This window comes from Nyctibius grandis, chromosome 19, assembly GCF_013368605.1.
Source record: "Nyctibius grandis isolate bNycGra1 chromosome 19, bNycGra1.pri, whole genome shotgun sequence".
In the NCBI taxonomy this organism is placed as follows: Eukaryota; Metazoa; Chordata; class Aves; order Nyctibiiformes; family Nyctibiidae; genus Nyctibius; species Nyctibius grandis.
The window spans coordinates 9,842,546-9,861,314 of record NC_090676.1 but is presented as its reverse complement, the minus strand read 5'-3'; the positions used below and the strand labels follow the sequence as shown (position 1 = coordinate 9,861,314).

At 42.7% G+C, this 18,769-nt stretch overlaps 1 protein-coding gene across 1 annotated transcript in view; it reads left to right on the top strand.

Annotated features, from left to right (window-relative positions):
• EYA2 (EYA transcriptional coactivator and phosphatase 2) overlaps positions 1-18,126 on the top strand; it is a 56,995-nt gene extending 38,869 nt beyond the window's left edge. The window contains exons 10-16 of the mRNA XM_068416139.1: positions 1,796-1,885; positions 8,643-8,701; positions 10,886-11,046; positions 12,078-12,192; positions 12,804-12,925; positions 13,721-13,821; positions 17,800-18,126. Coding sequence (XP_068272240.1) covers positions 1,796-1,885; positions 8,643-8,701; positions 10,886-11,046; positions 12,078-12,192; positions 12,804-12,925; positions 13,721-13,821; positions 17,800-17,880 — 729 coding nt within the window. The 3' untranslated portion in view covers positions 17,881-18,126. The remainder of the gene's footprint in view (positions 1-1,795; positions 1,886-8,642; positions 8,702-10,885; positions 11,047-12,077; positions 12,193-12,803; positions 12,926-13,720; positions 13,822-17,799) is intronic.
• Positions 18,127-18,769: the final 643 nt, after the last annotated feature.

Sequence of the window (18,769 nt, the reverse complement as noted above, 5' to 3'; positions counted from 1 at the left end):
CTGTATCCAGTGGCCACTGGGCAGCTGTGAAGCAGTAAGCCAAGGGCTGTAGGAGCCCTGTGGCCGCCATCCCCTATCCAAAGGGCAGCACGGAGGACCAAGGAGATGTGCTGTGCACGTGCAGTCAGCTGTTAACGTAGCCCTTCAAGCCAGAAGAAAGGGAAACGGACCAGCCAAAAGCATCAGTCACTTCTGCCACGCAGGATTGTCTGTGGGTGGCTTCTCTGGCCAAGCAGAGTCAGCCCTGTCAGCCTGGGCTGATTTAAGCTTGTGCTTGCTGACTTGGAGAGGAAATGAAGTGACAGCCCTCTCACAGGCAGTTGTGGTATCTCGGCTGGGTAGCAAGGGGCAGGGAAAAACATTCATTTTCTAAAAGGAATCTACTAAACTCACTAAAGTAGAGCTGCAGGTAGTATAGTCCTTCTCCAGGGGAATTTACTTAAGGTTTTGCCACTGATGTTGGTAGGAGCAGGATGTGGATGTGAGAAAGTTCACACGTGCTTAAGAACATGTAGAAGCCATTTAGAGCTTCTGGCATGCGCATTTTCACATTCTCTTAATCGTTAAGTGTGTTTTTAAAATGTTGCAGAAAGCCAGAGCTTCTGCCTCATGTCCTTCCCCTTTAGGAAGTAGTTTGGGACCCTCTTGGGGAAGGGCCGAGTTAGACCCACACCCAGCTAGGCAGGGGGCTGCTGATACAAGAAAATGGCAGAATGAGCAAACCGTCACAGCCAGCTCACGCAGACAGGAGCATCGGGTGCATGTCACTGTTTCTACCACTAGCTAGAATGACAGGTGAATCCATTCAGCATTTTAATGTGCTGTGTCGTGTCTTGTATTTTTTTTTAATCGATGTAGTTATTTGGGTGTAACTGCCATTATAGCTGCAGTTCTGGCTCTGCAAGCATGCTTCGTACCACTGCAGAGCACATTCTGTCCTAAGCAGGAATAGTCATATTTGGACAAGCATTTTATCGTGCTGTAATTGGGTTTGCATGGTAGGATGGGATTGTTTTAACTCTGCTGATGCTGTTCAATAAGTAGGCAGCTCCAGTGGGGATGGAAGAGCTTTGCAGTAGTGTGGCTGCTCTTGCATCTCTTGCCCAGGTGCACGTGTGCTGCCGAGGACAGTAGGTACTGTATCACACGCTGGGCTCTCATGTGGGAACAACACGTCTGCCTTTCTGTCCTGTTCTGTGCTCATCACCTGAGTTAGTGTGGCAGTAAAGACCTAAGCCAGGTGTGCAGAGACACATGGATTGCACCCTTTAGAGAAAGAGGCTCAATTTATGTTTGAGCTCCTGGGTTCTATTTTCAGGTTTTGCTCATCAAGTTGCTGTTTGACATTAAAAGAGGTTAATGCTGACCTTCTGTAGCTGGTTTGAAGGACCAAGTCAGGAAAGGATCACCCTCTGTGTGCTCTGTTGCTTGTAACTATCCCCTAACCATACACTAATGATGCTTTTGGAAGTCAGTTCTTGGTCTAATCTACTGAAGAAATTCTTATAGAGTCTCAGGTGTTCAAAGGTTCTTGTTATATCATCTGAAGTGTGTGGGCTATTATTGGTCAAGGCAAGCCACAGATATCCTTCAAAAAACAGAATTTGATTATCTAGGAGAGCAAAAGAAAGGATGGGAAAATCATGTTAAGATACACTTGGGAAATAAAATCACTTTAATGAACATATCTTCAGAAACAGGAATGTGTAGATAATATCTTTCCTCTAAGATCTCCCCCCCCCAAAAAAAAAAGTAAATCAAAGTGAATGGAAAAAACTTGATTTTCCCCTAACAGGACACTACAACGTCTGTGCGGATAGGTCTTATGATGGAAGAAATGATCTTCAATCTTGCAGATACACATCTGTTCTTTAATGACCTGGAGGTATGTAGCTGATTATTTTATTTAACATCTCTCTAATCATTTGCATCTGGCCTACAAACTTGTTTTTCTGGCCAAGAAGCTTTCATTTTTGACCCCTAAGAAATGGGCCTTAGAGGGCTTATTGGAAGCATACTTTACTGTGTCCCTTTGACATCTTCATTCTGTTAAGGATTTTTTTTCTCAATACACAGTCACAATGATGGCTTTTGGCAGTTTTACGAAATCTAATAATGAAGACATTGCTGCTGCTTCTCCTGAAATTTGCTATTTAATAATTTTATTAAGCTAAATTAGCATAGATCCTATGGGGCAGGTAGCAATTAGCTATGAGCCAATGCAGAGGTTTTACAAATGTTCTCGGTTCTTGAGGAAGCTCTGTTTGCACACACAGAGCAGGAGGTCTGCTCAAGCTCAGACACAGTGCAGGATGAAACTACAGGAGTTTCAACATAAAAAAACAAGAGGAAGAATCCTTCCTGTTTGTGGCATGATTAGATCTGACTATGCCTTATACAAAGTGAAAATCCTTTTGAATATACGGTAAAATTCAAACAAAGTGATGCTAGCAGAATTCTGTCACCAGCTGAGCAACAGCTGTACAGCGCTGATGAAAATTTGTTTGCATTTGCAATCAGTAGAAATAGTCTGAATGAGTCACATACAAAGTGAATAAGGTGGGATTTGTGCTGTGGGCACCTTGGAATCAGAGTACTGCTTGGAGGTGTTTGGAGGAAAAAAAATCTGGCATCCCTGGGCGACTTCTATGGAATTTTTTCTTCAACTTAAAAAGGAAGAATTTGTTTCTGTGCCAGATGAAATGAGAGAAATTTTTCTGTGCCTGATGAGTTCCACAAGAACTTCTGGTTCCTTCACTGCTTAATTGCACTGTGGTCCTCTGCATTACAGGAGGTACATCCTTTCCTGCCACCTCTCTCCTTACAATCTGAAGTTTCACTTGCTGAGAATTTTCATTTCCTTTCAAAGACAAGTAGCGGGTAGCACATGAACTAACAGATTTTTTCCTCTTTCAGCTTTTTTCAAAGAGGGAGTTGGTGATGAGGGTACGGAAAGTGCAAAGTGAAAAAATCCTTCTCTTGGGGGGAAAAAAAAGAGAGCTGCTCTTTGGGAGTACAGGTCACTATATAAGTAGTGATAATATTTAATATGCAACCAGCGCTTTCTAGCCATCAGATCTCAACATGTGATGCAACAAAGCTCTATGTCATGTACAAAGCCACCCTCCAGAAACCCTCTGCCTGTCTAGACTTCTGCAAGAATATAAGTTGGCAAATAATTTTAAAACAAGTTTTCTCCTTGCTTCGCTTACTGCTCTAAAACATGAAATGAAGTAGCAAATTGTCTGGCCTCAGTCAAATTGTGCACGTTTATCAGTCAGTAACAGCTTTAGCTGCTAGAAGCAGAATCCTTAGATCAGTTTTGTCTCACCTGGCCTCTGAAGCTCTTCTTCAGCCACTAAGGTAGAGCAGAGTTTTTAATTATAAAAAGTTAGGATGTTGGTTTCTTTTCTTTTATGGTTTCTAGACATTAAGGAAGCAAAAGCTAAACAAAAGTCCCTCAGATATGGGACTGTCTCATTCCAGGAGGACCGGAGAAACAACTAGTCCAATGAAGAGCTAAAGTTTAGCACTGTGTCTCCTCATAGAAATCAAAAGCTTCTGCAAAAATACCTGTGCTGTCTCCAACACAGGAAGAGAGTCAGGTGCTACAGGACACATCTGTTCAGCAAAATATTACAGGAGGTTGTCTCTAAGTAGTTTGGGCTACAAATGATGATAAATAAAAACATTTATGTTACTAGTGCTATTTTGTTGCTGCATGAGAAAAGAGAAGCAATTTTTGCTGATTTCCTGGGCTATCTTATCAGCTTACCTACTTTTAATAAAAAATTGGGAAATGCAAAGTTGGCAGCTGAATGAGTGAGTCAATATAACTTTGATGGACCTGCCACAGGGTGCAAAGGGGCATAGGCACCTAAAGGTGAGAACAACTTGCTGCTAGACCTGGATGGCTCAAAACCATGAAAAACATTAAAAACTTTTGGAAATAAGTAGTGTTCCAGCTAGCCAGAGCAGAAACGAGCAAAGAGAGAGCATTATGAGACAGTTTTATCTTAGGTTCAGCACCAAGATAAAAACGCTAAGTGTTCTAAGCGATGATGCATGGCACAGGTAGCTGGAAAGAGAAGAACCTTTTCTACTGAAAAATTTCAGTTTTCCCTTTTCACACGTGCTTGATAAGTGAAACAAACCAAAGTTTTTTTCAAACCAAAACCAAACCGTGGTGGTTTGGTTTTAGCTGAGCCTTTTCAATGAAAAAAATCAGGGATGAAGGAGAATTCAAGAGAAGTAAATGTTCTTTACAAAATTTCACTTTCCAAACGAAGCCATTTCAGTTTGGAAGAATTTACAACAACAGTCATCCATCTCTGTTTGTTAACCACCCTGCTCCTTCATTTAGGGTGATAAATAAAAGTCAGGTTTGAGTATTCACAAAGTGAAATTTAAGGTTGATACATCACTAAGTGTTAGGCTTAAAAAAATGCAGTGGATGATATTCTTATAAAAGAAATTGATAAAAAACAAGCACAGAGGCTGATTAAATTCTGGACCTACAAACATTACCATATACATTAGCACCATCATGTGGTATAACACGGGCCTGTACAAGACAAAATAAGCTAAAACCGCATGGGGCTGAAACCATTTCTGACCATCTTCTGTGGTGGGGCAGGGTAAAAGAAGCTGTAACTGAGGAGGTGGTAGGATAGTTGCCCCATTCAAGACCAAAGCAAGAGTTCTCTTACTAGATGATGCTAAGCATAGCAAAACTTTTCTCTGGCACAAGTCCATAGCCAAGTTTAGGCATTTTGGGGGGTCCAGCAGTCTGAACCAGCCAGAGCATGGCTGGCCTTGGTCCTAACAGGCAGAGGCAGAGGGAGAAGTGGAGGAAATGTCATCCATCCTCACCAGAGAGGCAGGTTGGACAAGGAAATCAGTTATTACCTTGCTTTAGCACAGGGGAATGGTTTATTTTTCTGGCTGCAGTTCGCAGTGCTGTGCAGAGCAGAAGGTGCTGCCAGGGTGTAAAGCCCTTGTGAAGCATTCCCAGAAAGTGCCTGATGAGGATGAAACATCTGTCCATAGACACAGCAAGGTTTGCACAGCCCTTACTAGCATTTGTGTGATCCTTCTCACTCTGGTGAGGACGTGACTTCACATCATAGCAAAAAAATGGCTTCAAAGTCTGAGTGAGGAGCCTGAACTGGAATACTCCCTTTTTTCTATCAAAAAAATGATTCTGAGACTTTGTTGTTAGCCAGGGCTTTATGTGTTTTCAGGGTTTACCCAGAAGGGATTCAAGCAACTATTTCCTGGGTGCATTGTCTGGATGCATTTTTCCTGCTATGCTCAGCAGTGAGAATCCTGGATGAGTGAAAAGGCGAACCAGCAGATCCATTCAGATAACCTGCTTCACCCCATCCTCTCCTGGTGCTGCAGCCTAGGAGAGAGGCCAGTTTCCTATTCGAGTCAGGTTAGTTGGATAGAAGGAGGCTGATCACTGGTCCCCAGGGCAGGTGGGTGACTGGAGAAGCCTTAGACCTAGACTCCTACCAAACACTTTCAGTCTTTCTTACAGAAGGAGATTCTCTGTCAGCAAGTTAACTCTTAAGTTTTACAACTTAGAAGCTGGACATTTTCCAGCTGATTCAGTGCAGGGGGGGTGGTCGATGCTTGTTGAAGCACAGCTTAGTGGTGTGCCTGCCCCATAGCAACAAATCAAGGCATCAAACCTTGACAAGGGCAGCCAGCGTGTTGCACTTCCAGGACATGCAGTGACACAAGCATTGCCCTGTTCTGCAGGTCGTTAGCAGCATAACCCAGGCAAGCAAGGCTTGTGTTTGCTGAGCAATGCGTTGAAATCAGACAAGTGTGGGTTTGCCACACTAATTCATCCACTCATGTAGCACTTACATGCCTGTCGACCGCATCATCTGTGCTTGCAGTTGCAACAGTACAGGCAGATTAAACTCCTATGGTCTGTAAGTATAGGCCATGCAGGGTGTTGTGTACAAAGGGCTTGGATCACATTGCAGAACATATGAGCAAATATTCACTTGAAAGGAGGTATTCTCACTCTCTGTTTCCCTTTTGGGAAATCAGGGAGAAAAGGAATTCCCCAAGGCTGGAGATCACAGTGAAGTTAAAATACGAATTCTGGGCTTTCCAGGGTTGTGCTTTTTCTTCCATATGCCTTTTATACACAGTGCAGCCCTGGCTAAAGAATAGTACCTTCCACCCCCAGTCCCTCTGGAGATATTATTGTCTACCACTCTGGAAAACAGGACAGGGGGACTGACAAGGGGATGAGGAATTAACAAACAAGGGGATTAGTGTGTTTACAAGTTACTGCCTTTCAGGGCCATCCCTGGAGGTTTTGTTCTGGGAACTGTTAACCCCCCGCCTAATGAGGGATGCCAGCTTGACTGATCAATGAATCCAGGAGATGTTTAAAAATCTCTAGCACAGTCCTGATGCACAAATAGACAACCTGTGTGTTCCTAAGTTGTTTTCATATGTGCACAAGACATACCTTGAGAGTATTCAGAGGGGGAGTGTAAGCAATAACAGAAGGAGCTTCTCCATGTGTCCTCAGGAACAGCTTATATTTCACAAGGAGGCAGCAGAGGCTTTCTCCAAGCCTGCAGTACCATTTCAAAGCTGCATTAGCCCAGGCTCCTTTACATGTGGGTGCAGGGGTCTGGTCCAACCTAGAGGCAGGTTGCATAGCACAGACCGACCGAGAGATATCACAACAGTAAAAACAGTTCAGTTCCCAGAGATGCAAGGGTTGACTGAGGTCTTACACATTTGACTCAGTTACAGATTGTACGTGCCACACAATGTATACCTCTGAGATTCTAGAGTATCACTTTGAAAAGTCAGCAGATGTGAAAACTGGGATATGTCCCCATGGCAGACTTCCATTTGAACAATCTGGACCTTCTTTTCAGCAGCCCAGATATCCTGCCTTGATTCCCTACTCACTAAGATTTCAAGGAAATTCTGCAAGAATGAAAAATTAGTCTCATAACCAAGTAGTAAAACACAGTCCATATTCTTGCTTTAACCAGCTTCTCTCTGTTTCACCCAGTAACACGATAGGCTCAGCCGGCGGACTATGAGGTAGTGTCTCACCAAGTGTCATGGTATTTTATTAAGTTAGAAATGTGATAGCTACTGTTGTCACACTTGAGTGTACAGAACAACTCATTCACAAATGAGAAAAACAGATCCCTCCACAAATACCTTTCCCCTGACTTAATGCCCTGCATCATGCAACTGAAGTGGAGTGGGCTGCATCAATATCCCAGCATGGCTCACAACAGCTATGGGGAGGGGGGCTTAAAAAATGATGAGGGTGGAGGAGAGAGAGAGGTGCTAGCAGAGATCTGCTCTTCAGCTGCTTGGCTCCAGTTATATACAGAAATACACACCCCAGTGGTAGGTTGGTAAAAGGACTGATGAGACAAGAACAAGATAAAATCCTGTGTCTTTTTGAGAATTATCTAAAATAAATGCTGCTGATTATGGACAAGAACTATCTGTGACAGTTTCCCCTTGATAGTAAGTTTGGTTACTTGTTTGGGGATTTTTTTCTTTTTTTGAAAGGAGCTAGTTTAAAGTAATTCATAAAACTCATAATTGCCTAAGGAAGGGAAGACAAATTCTGTGGTTTACAGAATACTGAAGTGGTGAAGAATAACTGTACCTTGTTAGCTGCAGTTGTTCTGACTTGGGAGTCCTGTTGTACCAAGTGCTTTTACCTCTGTTGAAAAATCAACTAGAACAAAAGATAGTGTTCATCAACTTGAAGGGTGTCTGTTTTTGTTCTTCCTGCAAGGGTCGTGGAGAAAGGAGATTTAAGGTGGTGGGAGAAGCTTCCTGATTTTCCTCTTTCTAATCTTAATGCTAAGACTAGGAAAGAAACCAAAGAAATAACATTTCTCAGATTTTTGAGGCAGGGCCTCCACCATTCAAACAATGAAGAATTTTGGAAGATAAGATCTAGAGTACATACTTCACACAGGCTGAGCTCCAAGTATATATTCTGGTTAAATTTCCTGTGCATAGATTATTCTGACACACATGATTCCTTAACTCTGTCTGTGGCTGGGGCTATGAAAGGGTGCCGCCTTCAGTGCTTCAGCCCAGCTTCCCTGCACATCAAAGGAAGCTCAGCCCCCTCAGAACAAACTGGGAAAACACCAGCAGGACAGGCGTCTCTGGAAATTTCTTTGGGACAGATCTTCTCCCCTTGTAATTATGTGGGCATACACCTCCTGTCCAAAGCAGTATTCTCACAGGGGGAGAGGCTGCCAAATCTCTGTCTTATCATGCATACAGAGTTTAAAAAACACAGTTTTTCTGGCTAAAACACAAGCATCTCTCTCCCTCCTGTCTGCATAGGAAGGAGTTTCACTTACTGTATTATTCAAAAGTTGTTGTGCCCTTAGATAACAGCAGATCACACACACACACTCTATTCATATTTTGTGCAAGTGCTATGTGATACTCGTTCCTAACAATCAACTGGCTAGACTATGCCAGACAATACTAGCAATATGTAAGATTTTATCTCCTTAATATTACCCTTAAAGTAATTGTTCATTACATTCTTTCAAAATTTTTTTCAAAGCATTTACTTACTACTGTATTTTTTTTCATACACTTCCCAGGACTGTGACCAGATCCACATAGATGATGTATCATCAGATGATAATGGTCAAGATCTAAGGTACGCGATCTCCAGGCTGGAAGCTGCAGGTCAGGTAGTCCCCAGCTGTTTGAAAATAGCAGGGGGCTGGTCAGAGATGTAAAATAACATTCTCAGCTATGCACCCTCTCCCCTCCCTGGCTCCACGCTGTCTACATTTATTAAAACACAGAACCACAAAGTCCCCTTTCTCACATTAATATGCCTGTGCCTAGTGTCAAGCTCTGACTACACTGATTTTTGATCCATTCTGGGAAATATATCTAAAATTAGGTTGAACTCCAGTCAGGCTACACTAGGCTCTGGTACGATGTGGCCAGCCAGCTGGCAGTAGTGTGGCCAAAACACTTCAAAACCAAATGGACAGGTTTCCCACTGCCCAATCTGTAACGAATGGGCTTAGCAGTGAGGATTGTGGACCTTGCCATGCCAGAGCCTTGTCATTGGTAGAAACCTGTACCAAAACTATGCCAAACATTATTATCTGTGTAAGTTAGATCGTCATGTACGTAAAAACTACTCTGTACAATAACATCTACCTTTCCTAAAGTGTTGCCTGCAGAGTCATGGTAATTGGCACAAGAATGAAATGTGCAGAGCTCATATAGAGCTTTATAATTTGTGTTTTTATGGATGGTTATTATGATAAATTGGTACAGAAACAGCACAGAAAACAATGAAGTGTTTTAGGGAAGAGGCTTTTCCTTCTGCAGAGAACACTTGAAAGATTTTTTGCTTTGCAATGAACTGAAATGGCACATGTATATTTAGGTCCTTTGGCTCCAGTGGCCTGTAAGCAGGTGAGTCTGGATACTTGTTCAGTCACTGAGTGAAACATTAATTTGGGTTTTATCTCAATCAATGCACTTACTTCGAGTGAATGAAAAAATCCATATGCTAACAGCATATCTTGAATCCTGTGAAAAGCCCCTGCCTGAGTGGTTTCACTTGTTTCAGAAATACTTCTCAGCTGCTCATGGCTTCTCTACATGGGAAATGAAGCTGAGCTGACTGAAGTATGTTAAGCATGTTAAACTCTTACCTGGTTACTCTCATACAGAAACAAAGTGGCATCAGGGCTTTCTAGAAGGGGAAATCACCGTGCAGTAAATCAGGATGTGAATATACAAGCACTGGCTACTCCCCCAGTCAGGTGTCAGAAGCACTATAAGTTGAGCTAACTTCAGGCTGCGGCTGAGAAGGGTAGGTCTGTGTCGCTGAGCCTTCCTGTCCCTTCCCTTGCTCTGGTTCAAGCCAAGTCTGTACAAATCTACTGGGTCCATGACCTGATCCAGCCAACTGTGCCCCATAAGCTGCAGCTGCCCTCTTCCGTCGCAGCTCAGTCTGAGATCTGCTCAAATCGTGAAACCCATCCTGATGCTGTCATCCAGCAAACATTTTAAGATGACATGAGCTGGTACTGCCTCTTTGCGTGCGCCCCCTCCCCCTAACCAGGGAACTGATCCAGCTGAAAAGCAACGTCTTTTTTTTTAAAGCTGTATTATATTTTAACTGGAACAGTTCCCTGATCTGATTCACCTCAGTGCTGAAGAAGTGCTTGTGCTGGTACAAAGAAAGGGACATCAGGGAGGGCTGAAGACAGGAACAAATGCCTGGTAGAAGGCAGGATTGTTTCCTTCAGAGAAGCTGCCTGTTTAAGGTGTCTGTGGAGCTGTCACTTGCCCCCAGTTCCTTGTGGTAATTACTCTAGAGTTGCTTTGAAATATTAACTTACTTTAAAAACCCCCAAACTTTACATGTTGCAGGCAGTTAAGGCTCCTTTAGTTAATTTCTTAATTTTTTTTCTTGATCTAATGTGTGTTCCAAGCCTGTTTAGCAATATAGCCAAGCAGTCAGAAAGGTAACACCAGAATTGTCTCCTTTAGGATTTGAGTATTTCTGCAGTTACCTTAGTAGTCTAGATGAGAGGCGGGTGAGGAGTTTCAGTCACCTGAGGACATTCAGATGTTTTGTAGTCCAGAGAACCTCAGAACTGGCAGGTAGTGCAAAGTAACCTGTGTTGTGTTTACACTAAGAACACTTTTTAAATCTATTCTTGTAACTGTGCTAGAGCTGAACTCCAGTTCTGGACAGCGTTCTGCTGCCATTTGTCTCCGCATCTCTTTTCAATTGTTTCCACTCCTTGCTGGCATTCTATAGACTGTAATTATACTGACCTCTCCCTTTCTCTCCTCCCTTTCCCAGCACATATAACTTCTCCGCAGATGGCTTTCATAGTTCAACTGCCAGTGCAAATCTGTGTCTGGGCTCTGGTGTTCATGGGGGAGTTGACTGGATGAGGAAATTAGCATTCCGCTACCGTCGGGTGAAAGAGATGTACAACACCTACAAAAACAACGTAGGGGGTAAGTGTCTGTGGCCAGGCAGCAAGCGTGCCTTTCATCTTCCCAAATACTTCTGACCCTGCTAGGGAAGTGCTGTGGAGGAGGTGTAGAGAGCATTGTGATAAGAATACTTCACACTGAGCTGCACAAGTGTTTCAACAGTCGTCCTTAAGTAAGAATCTGTACGGGATTTGTAGGAGATATGCTTAAAATACCTGGTTTAGTGGTTAGAGAAGGGCTCAAGTGTGAGTGTGGGGCTTTATTTTATAATTTTTTTGGCAGGAAAGCAACCTTCTCCAATTTTGCAAAATGCTTAGTAAGCAAGCAAACAGTTCAAAACTAAATATGTTTTTTTTCCACAGAACGCATAGCTGATCTCTGTCTGAAGGCATTCTTGTATCATAACTACTTGTTTTTAACTCCCCCGAAACAATACCACCAGATATCAGGATGTCCTGGGTTCCTTTATACCAGCTAGTTCCAGACAGTTCTTCTAATAGGCTGCTCTGCTTCTCTTCTAGAACATCAGTGCCAGGTCTCTGACTAGAAAGAGAAAGAAGCAAAACTTAGAATATTGCCACATTTTTTTTCAGTTGGAGGAATAGCCTACCTGTGTGTAAGGAAATGGTGCATAGCTTTTCAGGAGAGACAAAATCATCCTGGCTTCAGATGTCTCTCAGCTCAGGCCACTAGCTGCTATACACAGCTCTTTTGTCTCTTGCTGGCTTCCCGTGCAAGCTTTATGCTAACTCCAAGAAAGGTGTTTTAACGTGGCCCCGCAGCATGCAGGTGGCTGGTACCATTCCACCGGAGAGGAAGGAGGCTGAGCTGCAGTAGCACAGGAGTGTGCTGCAGTTGGGCCTCATGTACCTCAAGGCAGAGCCTTGGCGTGCTGTGGCGGTGGGCAAAGGGAAGCAGCCTGCACCAGGGCCAAGAGAAGGGTAGTGGGAGAGATTGGGTTCAGAACACAGACAGGAGCCCTTTGGCATTCTACATACAAAGCCATGCAATTCCCTTCCTGTGCTTCTGCGAAATGCTTTCCCTGCTTACAGGTTTAATAGGAGCTCCTAAGAGGGAAACCTGGCTGCAGTTAAGAGCAGAACTTGAAGCACTGACTGATCTCTGGCTCACACATGCTCTGAAGGCGCTGAATTTGATACATTCCCGGTAAGAACAGCTTAAAGTATTGCCTACAGGCTTGATCCAGGACCTCCTTGGCTTCCCTTTTTTTCCCCCTCTAAACAAGTCGAGACACATTTATAGGACTTTGCTGGCCAAACCTGTGGGAGGCCAGTCTGCATGTTTATTAGACTTGTATTGTCAAGGGTTGGGGTGAGCTTGAGATGATGAACTGAGCAAAAGAAAAACCAGTCCTTTTTCTTGCCTTTCCTTGGCTACCTCATCTGTGGCACACTTTTCATGTGAGCGGATTTATAAGAGAGTAGGAAAGGGAGAAAAGGGCCCTTCTGTCCCTGAACATGTTTACTCAAAGAACCCAGCGTGGACATTACTACATGGTGTTTAACTTCCTGCAAAATAGATCGTGGCATGCATGCAGTAAGGCTGCATTGCTGCTGCTAGTTTGTTTTATGTTTTTTTCATTCTACTAAGTTGATAAAAACACATTACCAGTACTCACATTATCTGCTTATAGCTGCATAATCTCCCAGTGGCTTGGGAACTTCCAGTTGCAGGAAGGGTTTGCTTCCTGCTGTCTTTCAGTCTAGAGTAAAAGAGAGAAACACAGATTGCCACTTCTACTAACTTTTGTTTTCTAGGCCTAACTGTGTGAATGTGTTGGTCACCACAACTCAGCTTATACCAGCTCTCGCTAAAGTGCTTCTCTATGGACTGGGCACTGTCTTCCCCATTGAAAACATTTACAGTGCAACAAAAACAGGTAAGAGCAAACTAACTTAGGCCTCACTAAAGACAGATTGAAGTTTTGTCCCCGAGTCAGGCACATCCATTCAACCTGATTGCAACGAGCAGTGTATGAGCTTTATTTTTAGCTGCCTGTTTACACATCTCTAGTTCACATCCTGACTGCCCACACTTAAGCTAGTACAGAATGCAAAAAAAAAAAAAAATCAAATTCTTCCCAAGCGTCTCCATGGGCCTGAAAAATACTCACCCTGTGGAGCATCTGTTGCATGTGGGATGTTCAGTTGCACCCAGCTAGGAGGAGGACAGCCTGGTTGGACCTGTTACATACAGAGACACTGTTTGGATCCTGTTACTCTTGAAGAGGGGTCAAGTGCACTGAATGAGCTTTATGAAGCTGTGTGAGTAATAAATACTGGTAGGGTTGGTTTGGGGCTTTTTTGGTGTTCTGTCCTTTCTGGTATGAGTGTTTGAACCTCTGAGGTTTGTATTTTTGAGGGCTCTCGAAACTGAATACCATGAGTGTCACAGCCATCTACCAACTGCCGGTCTAAACAGAGTCACAAAGCTTACGGACAACTGGCAGCACCTGGAAGTCCTTGACTGATAAAGAAATGCTAGTAGCTGTCATGAGGTGGAGAGAATCCACCTCAGATGAAGACTCAGTTGGGTTCTAATTTCAAAAGAAAATGAGGAATGTAGCAGCAAGTTCAGTTAGGTCCCAGCTCCAGTTCCATAAGCTGAATGTCAACCCCACCTGCCGTATGTACCCAGATTAAAAAAAAAATGTGTCTTCTCTTCTGTTGCTTAGGGAAAGAGAGCTGTTTTGAACGAATAATGCAAAGGTTTGGAAGGAAAGCCGTGTACATTGTAATAGGAGATGGTGTTGAAGAGGAACAGGGAGCAAAAAAGGTACAGTTTGTGGATGCCATGCTGGATTCTTCCAAGTTTTAATTTTAATGACTTTCTTTACTTAAGCATTTAATGAAGCTCCCTCCATTTGAAACAGTTTACAATTGGTCTCATTTCTTAATATGCAAAATACTGAACAACCTTGTGAGAAATGCCCTACTGTAGATCTCCCCACCTTGGCAGCTAGTGCAATTTTTCAGGTAGTCACTGTGTCCCATGTTCCAGGAGATATTCTTGCTTAATAAAAGTGGCTTTAAACACATGAAAAGGAAAACTCCAGTGTGTGATCTCAGATAAGCAAGCAGGATAAATTTCTGATCTACACATGTTGCTTTTGTAAATCCCAAATTATTGAAATTAGTTTTGAATTACTAGACTATGCATATATTTATGACTCATTGAGATCATAGGGTGTAACATCACTAGAGTGAATACCAAAGGGACTAGTACTGAGTTGCTGCCTTCATTAATGATTTACGGCTCAATGTGATTAATTGACAAGCAAAAGGATATTGGGAAGGTGTACTGAATACAAGGGAGAACAGAAACTGCAAAAGCAGTATGGTCAGAAGCAACAGGCCCTTGGTAATGTTTCATGCTCACTGCATAGATGTGGCCCACTGCCATAAGTAGCGTTAGAATTAAATGGACTAACCCGTGCATCCAGTTGAGTCCTCCAGTCTCTAGTACCCACACTCCACTCGTTGGGAAATGAGAACTGGAGTTTTAGGGACCAGATGAAGCTCTGTTGTTTTGGGTAGGTGGTAAGAGGAGAGAAGCTGGAAGCCCAGAGCCTGGAAGAGATAAAAGCAAAATTTGAGAAGACCAAAGCCCACGTTCTGTTTTCAGTGATCTGGGGAGGGAGAAGATTTAGAGATCCAGCAAGGAATACCTGCTGCCATATACAAGGGATATCAATGTATTGGAGAAGCCAGGAGTGGTAGAAACATGGAGAGCAACAACCAAAGACCTGAAGGGAAGCAGTCAGGTACCTCAACTAAATTGTACAACATGAGAATTGAACAGCTAAAATTTTCATTTCCTAATCTGCAGAACAGAAACCTGCCTAGTATCCCCATTTATTTGGCTTTACATGTACTGGAATAGTTTGTTAATGGCAAGCATTATGTGCAAGATGTCTTTGTGCATCCTGGGTCTTGTGCTCCTGATGCGACTACAGAAATGCAATTGAGCTGCATTTGCTTCAGGAGCATTGCACATGAGCTGAGATGCAGGAACTGACTGCATGAGTCCCATCTTCAGCAAACTAGTTAACTTTTAATAGGCACGCAGATGACTGTTGTAGCTCAGGTGATGTACAAAATACTACATCACAGGACCTCAGCTGTACAGCTGAACCTTGTGCTGCAGGACCTGACAGCTCATTCTGAAGGAAGATCCTGCAAAGACTTTCCAAGCACATTTGAGCTCATTGGGTGCACAAGCCCAGGAACAAAGGGATCCCAGCAAATAAGGTGATTAGCACATGTTCTATCCCCAGAATTGTATCTCAAGTCATCTTCAAAGCAGCAGAAACCCTCTTTTCTATAGTGCATTTCCCCTGGCCAATGGAAGCTACAATACCTGCACCCACCTTGGAAAACTAGCTAAATCTGCAGGTTCTCTAGTTCATGAAGGGTTAAGGAGTTGTCAGAGAAGAGCCCAAAATGCCTGACTGGGAATGAAGTGATAATAGCCTGCTGCTTTTGACAGCCCAGTGCCATACTTCAAAGGTAGTGGGTCAGTGAACATGGCTGCATCAAAGGCTGCCAGGGCTCTCTGCCTGTATGAAGTGGGAAGGTTCAACGATCTTCTATAGGCAGGATTTCAAGAGCCCTCTTGCTTGTGTCTCCTGGCCTAAGCAGCTCTCCCATTAATAGAGCACATTCTTTGCTGGGCTGTTGCCTCCTTTGATTGATGACAATCATTAGTCAAGGCTTCAACACACGTGAGCTTTATACAAAAAAAAAAAAAGGTGGGGGCAGGCAGAGAGCCTTTCACTGTTCTGCCGACAGCACTGATAGTATCTCCATTTTAGTCGGTCATTTTTCTTCACCTGTCTGATGAGTGATAAATCTGTAAATACTGAACAACAGGAGTGGCTGGGAGGCCAAGTTTTCTTCTCATTTAAGAAAGAAAAATAGATAATTTAATGGAAAAGGTTTAATAACAACCAGGGGAGGGGGAGGGAGAAGGAAATAACTTTTCCCCTTCAAGTGAAATTGCAGAGCAATGGATTCCAGTCGCTTCAGATGTCTGTGTTTGCTTGCTGGCTCTATACACATGATAAATAGCTTGAAGGAAACATTTGTTTACTCATAGGCAACATACCAGAGGGAAGCTTGAGTTGTATTTAAACATTAGAGGAGTGTAAATAGACACTCTGTAAAATAAACATCTGGAACCACTGGAGTTTTTTTTTACACAGGTAGGTACACAGAAAAGGAACATCTTCCTTCATTAGAATCATCTGTCTAGGAAGTGTATGTTCTCTAAAGCTTTGTCTGAGCTATTTAAACAGAAGCTGTATGTTTACAGTTGAATTACTTGCAGTGATAAAAGACTCGGAAGTTTTATTCCCACACTGGAAGGGGAGTAAGCTCTGTCAGTTAAGGCTTTCTATATGTTTGTTGCTGCATACATATCGCTGACTGGACAGAGACCAGTATTTTGGGAGGAAGCTAATAAAATCACAAGCCAAAACATTGTTATAAAATCTAAGTGCAGAAACTAGCTGTATCTTCAACCTAAAGTAAAACTGCTTTAACTGGTTTGGATAAGAAACAAATCCAGTTCAAACCTCAGGCTCACCAGAACATACCAAGAAAAGCTGTATTTCTCATCAAAAAGCAAGTTCTAATTATTTTGAGGTTCTCTCTTTGCCAGCCACGAGGGGGATGGGACCTATTGCTGGTGATTGCAGAACGATGTTGTTACACTGATGCTTTCAGAGTACTGTTTGTACCTCACCAGGTTACAGTTCCCATCTCCAGTCCCCTGCGTGATTGAACTGCACTTGTTTCACAGTGCTTAGAAAAGTTGGTCACAGATAGTTGACCTTTCCAGATTTTGTCCAGATACTGAGATTTCAAGTGGAACTGACTGGTTAGAACTTGGATATTTGTATACATGACTTTAGATTTATCACAGTAAATATGAATTGAAAAACAGGGAGGCAGAAGAAGAATATATGATAGTCTCTCAAAAATGGGGATTAGGAAAGTTTCTCGAGGACAAGCTGTCATATAAGCCTTTCTCTGAGGCAGCAGTGTTACACTAAATGAATAATTGATCTGAGCAACGACACCAGTTCCTACATTTCCAGAAAATGCAGTATAACCACTGCTCCAATTAACTTGGAGAGGGAATTGTTAGAAAGCATTTTGACTCTGTGTGGTATTACATTATTTTGTTTACATTTTTGTAAATTTTAATAACTTCATTTTATGTTATGTGTTGTCTATTTGTCTGTGAAGCACTCGCAACAGCTTTCACTAGTAGTAAGTAGGGCTACTTTGAAGTCAGTGTTATAGGACAGGATTATGCTGCTTTCTGGAGAGTCTAAGATCTTTGTATAACTTATTACAATAGGTGAACATCACAAAGTGGCAAGAAAAGTGTTTCTAGGAGTACTGCAATTCTAGATACATTCCTAATTAATCCATGAAAAAAAGAGGAGAGTAAAGGTTAGTAGCTAGTTCTGTAGCAGCCCACATCCTACGTCATCTCTGAAGCAGGACACCCCCAAATTATGGAGGATCTGTCTTCCTCTCTGCATAGGAGAAACGTCTCAGCAAATAGACACTCCCCACTCCCTCCCTCCCTTCCTCTCTAAGATGAGACTCCTTGCCTGTGACACCGTGACAACCTGGTGGCCCCAGTACACAGCTCTGTTCCTGAGGGTGCAAACTAAGAAAGTTGTTTTGATCTCAGTATTAAACAAAAACCAAAAAATACCCTCTTTTGGTTTCACTCTAGCACAACATGCCATTCTGGAGAATCTCTTGTCACGCTGACCTGGAAGCTCTTCGGCACGCCTTGGAACTTGAATATTTGTAGCAGACCCCAACATCTTAGCACTGTGAGGGCTTCACTCAAACTATTACATCGGTTCCACCTATTCCTCAACATTTTCTTAGTAAAAAAATCCCACAGCAACTGCAGTTTTTCTTTTTTTTGAAGGAGAACCCTTTCAGTGGAAGCCTTTAAGAACTTGCAGCCAAAGAACATTGTATCAAGTCCTTCTTCCTTTGGACAGAGGAAAAGCCTTCAGATAACTCGCTGGGGATCCCGCAGTTATACGGTTAAGCCGGATGCATAGAGCTGTAACTGCCTCTTTGCCATCAACGACACACACACTAGAAGTCTTGGGTCTACTTGTCAGTTTTCTTGCTTTTGAATGGGGAAGAGGACATAGTAAGGAGTCTCTGCACAGTACATCAGATCACATCACATGGGACCTTCTGAAAATAAGAGTGAAACTGTTGATTTTTTTTTTTTGTATTTTTTTAATTTATGAACTAATCTCATTACTCTGGTATTAAGCTCTGTACCTGTGTTTTTAATCTGGCTTTTTGGGGTGGGTGGGTGGGGAAAGCCTTACCATTCTAAATTAATAGTTTATTTCTCCAGAACAAACTCTGGGGAAAATCATATTGTGTACATTAATAATGAGGACACATGGTACTGTTGGTAAGAACTATAGCTGTGTTTTTAAATCTTACATAGATGGTATGTGGACTGTGCATGTGTCTACACGGTGCCTTATGCTGCCATCTTGGTTTTTGGGGTTGGGGGTGGGGAAAAAGTACCTTGTGATGAGTGAAAGGCATTAAATAAAAACATGTTTACATTTTGGGGGACTAGATTACCTGCCTTCTCTTCTCTCTAGCCACTCTCGGATCTAGAGGTATATGTAGAATACATACTCCCCGTTTTAAGGTGAGGT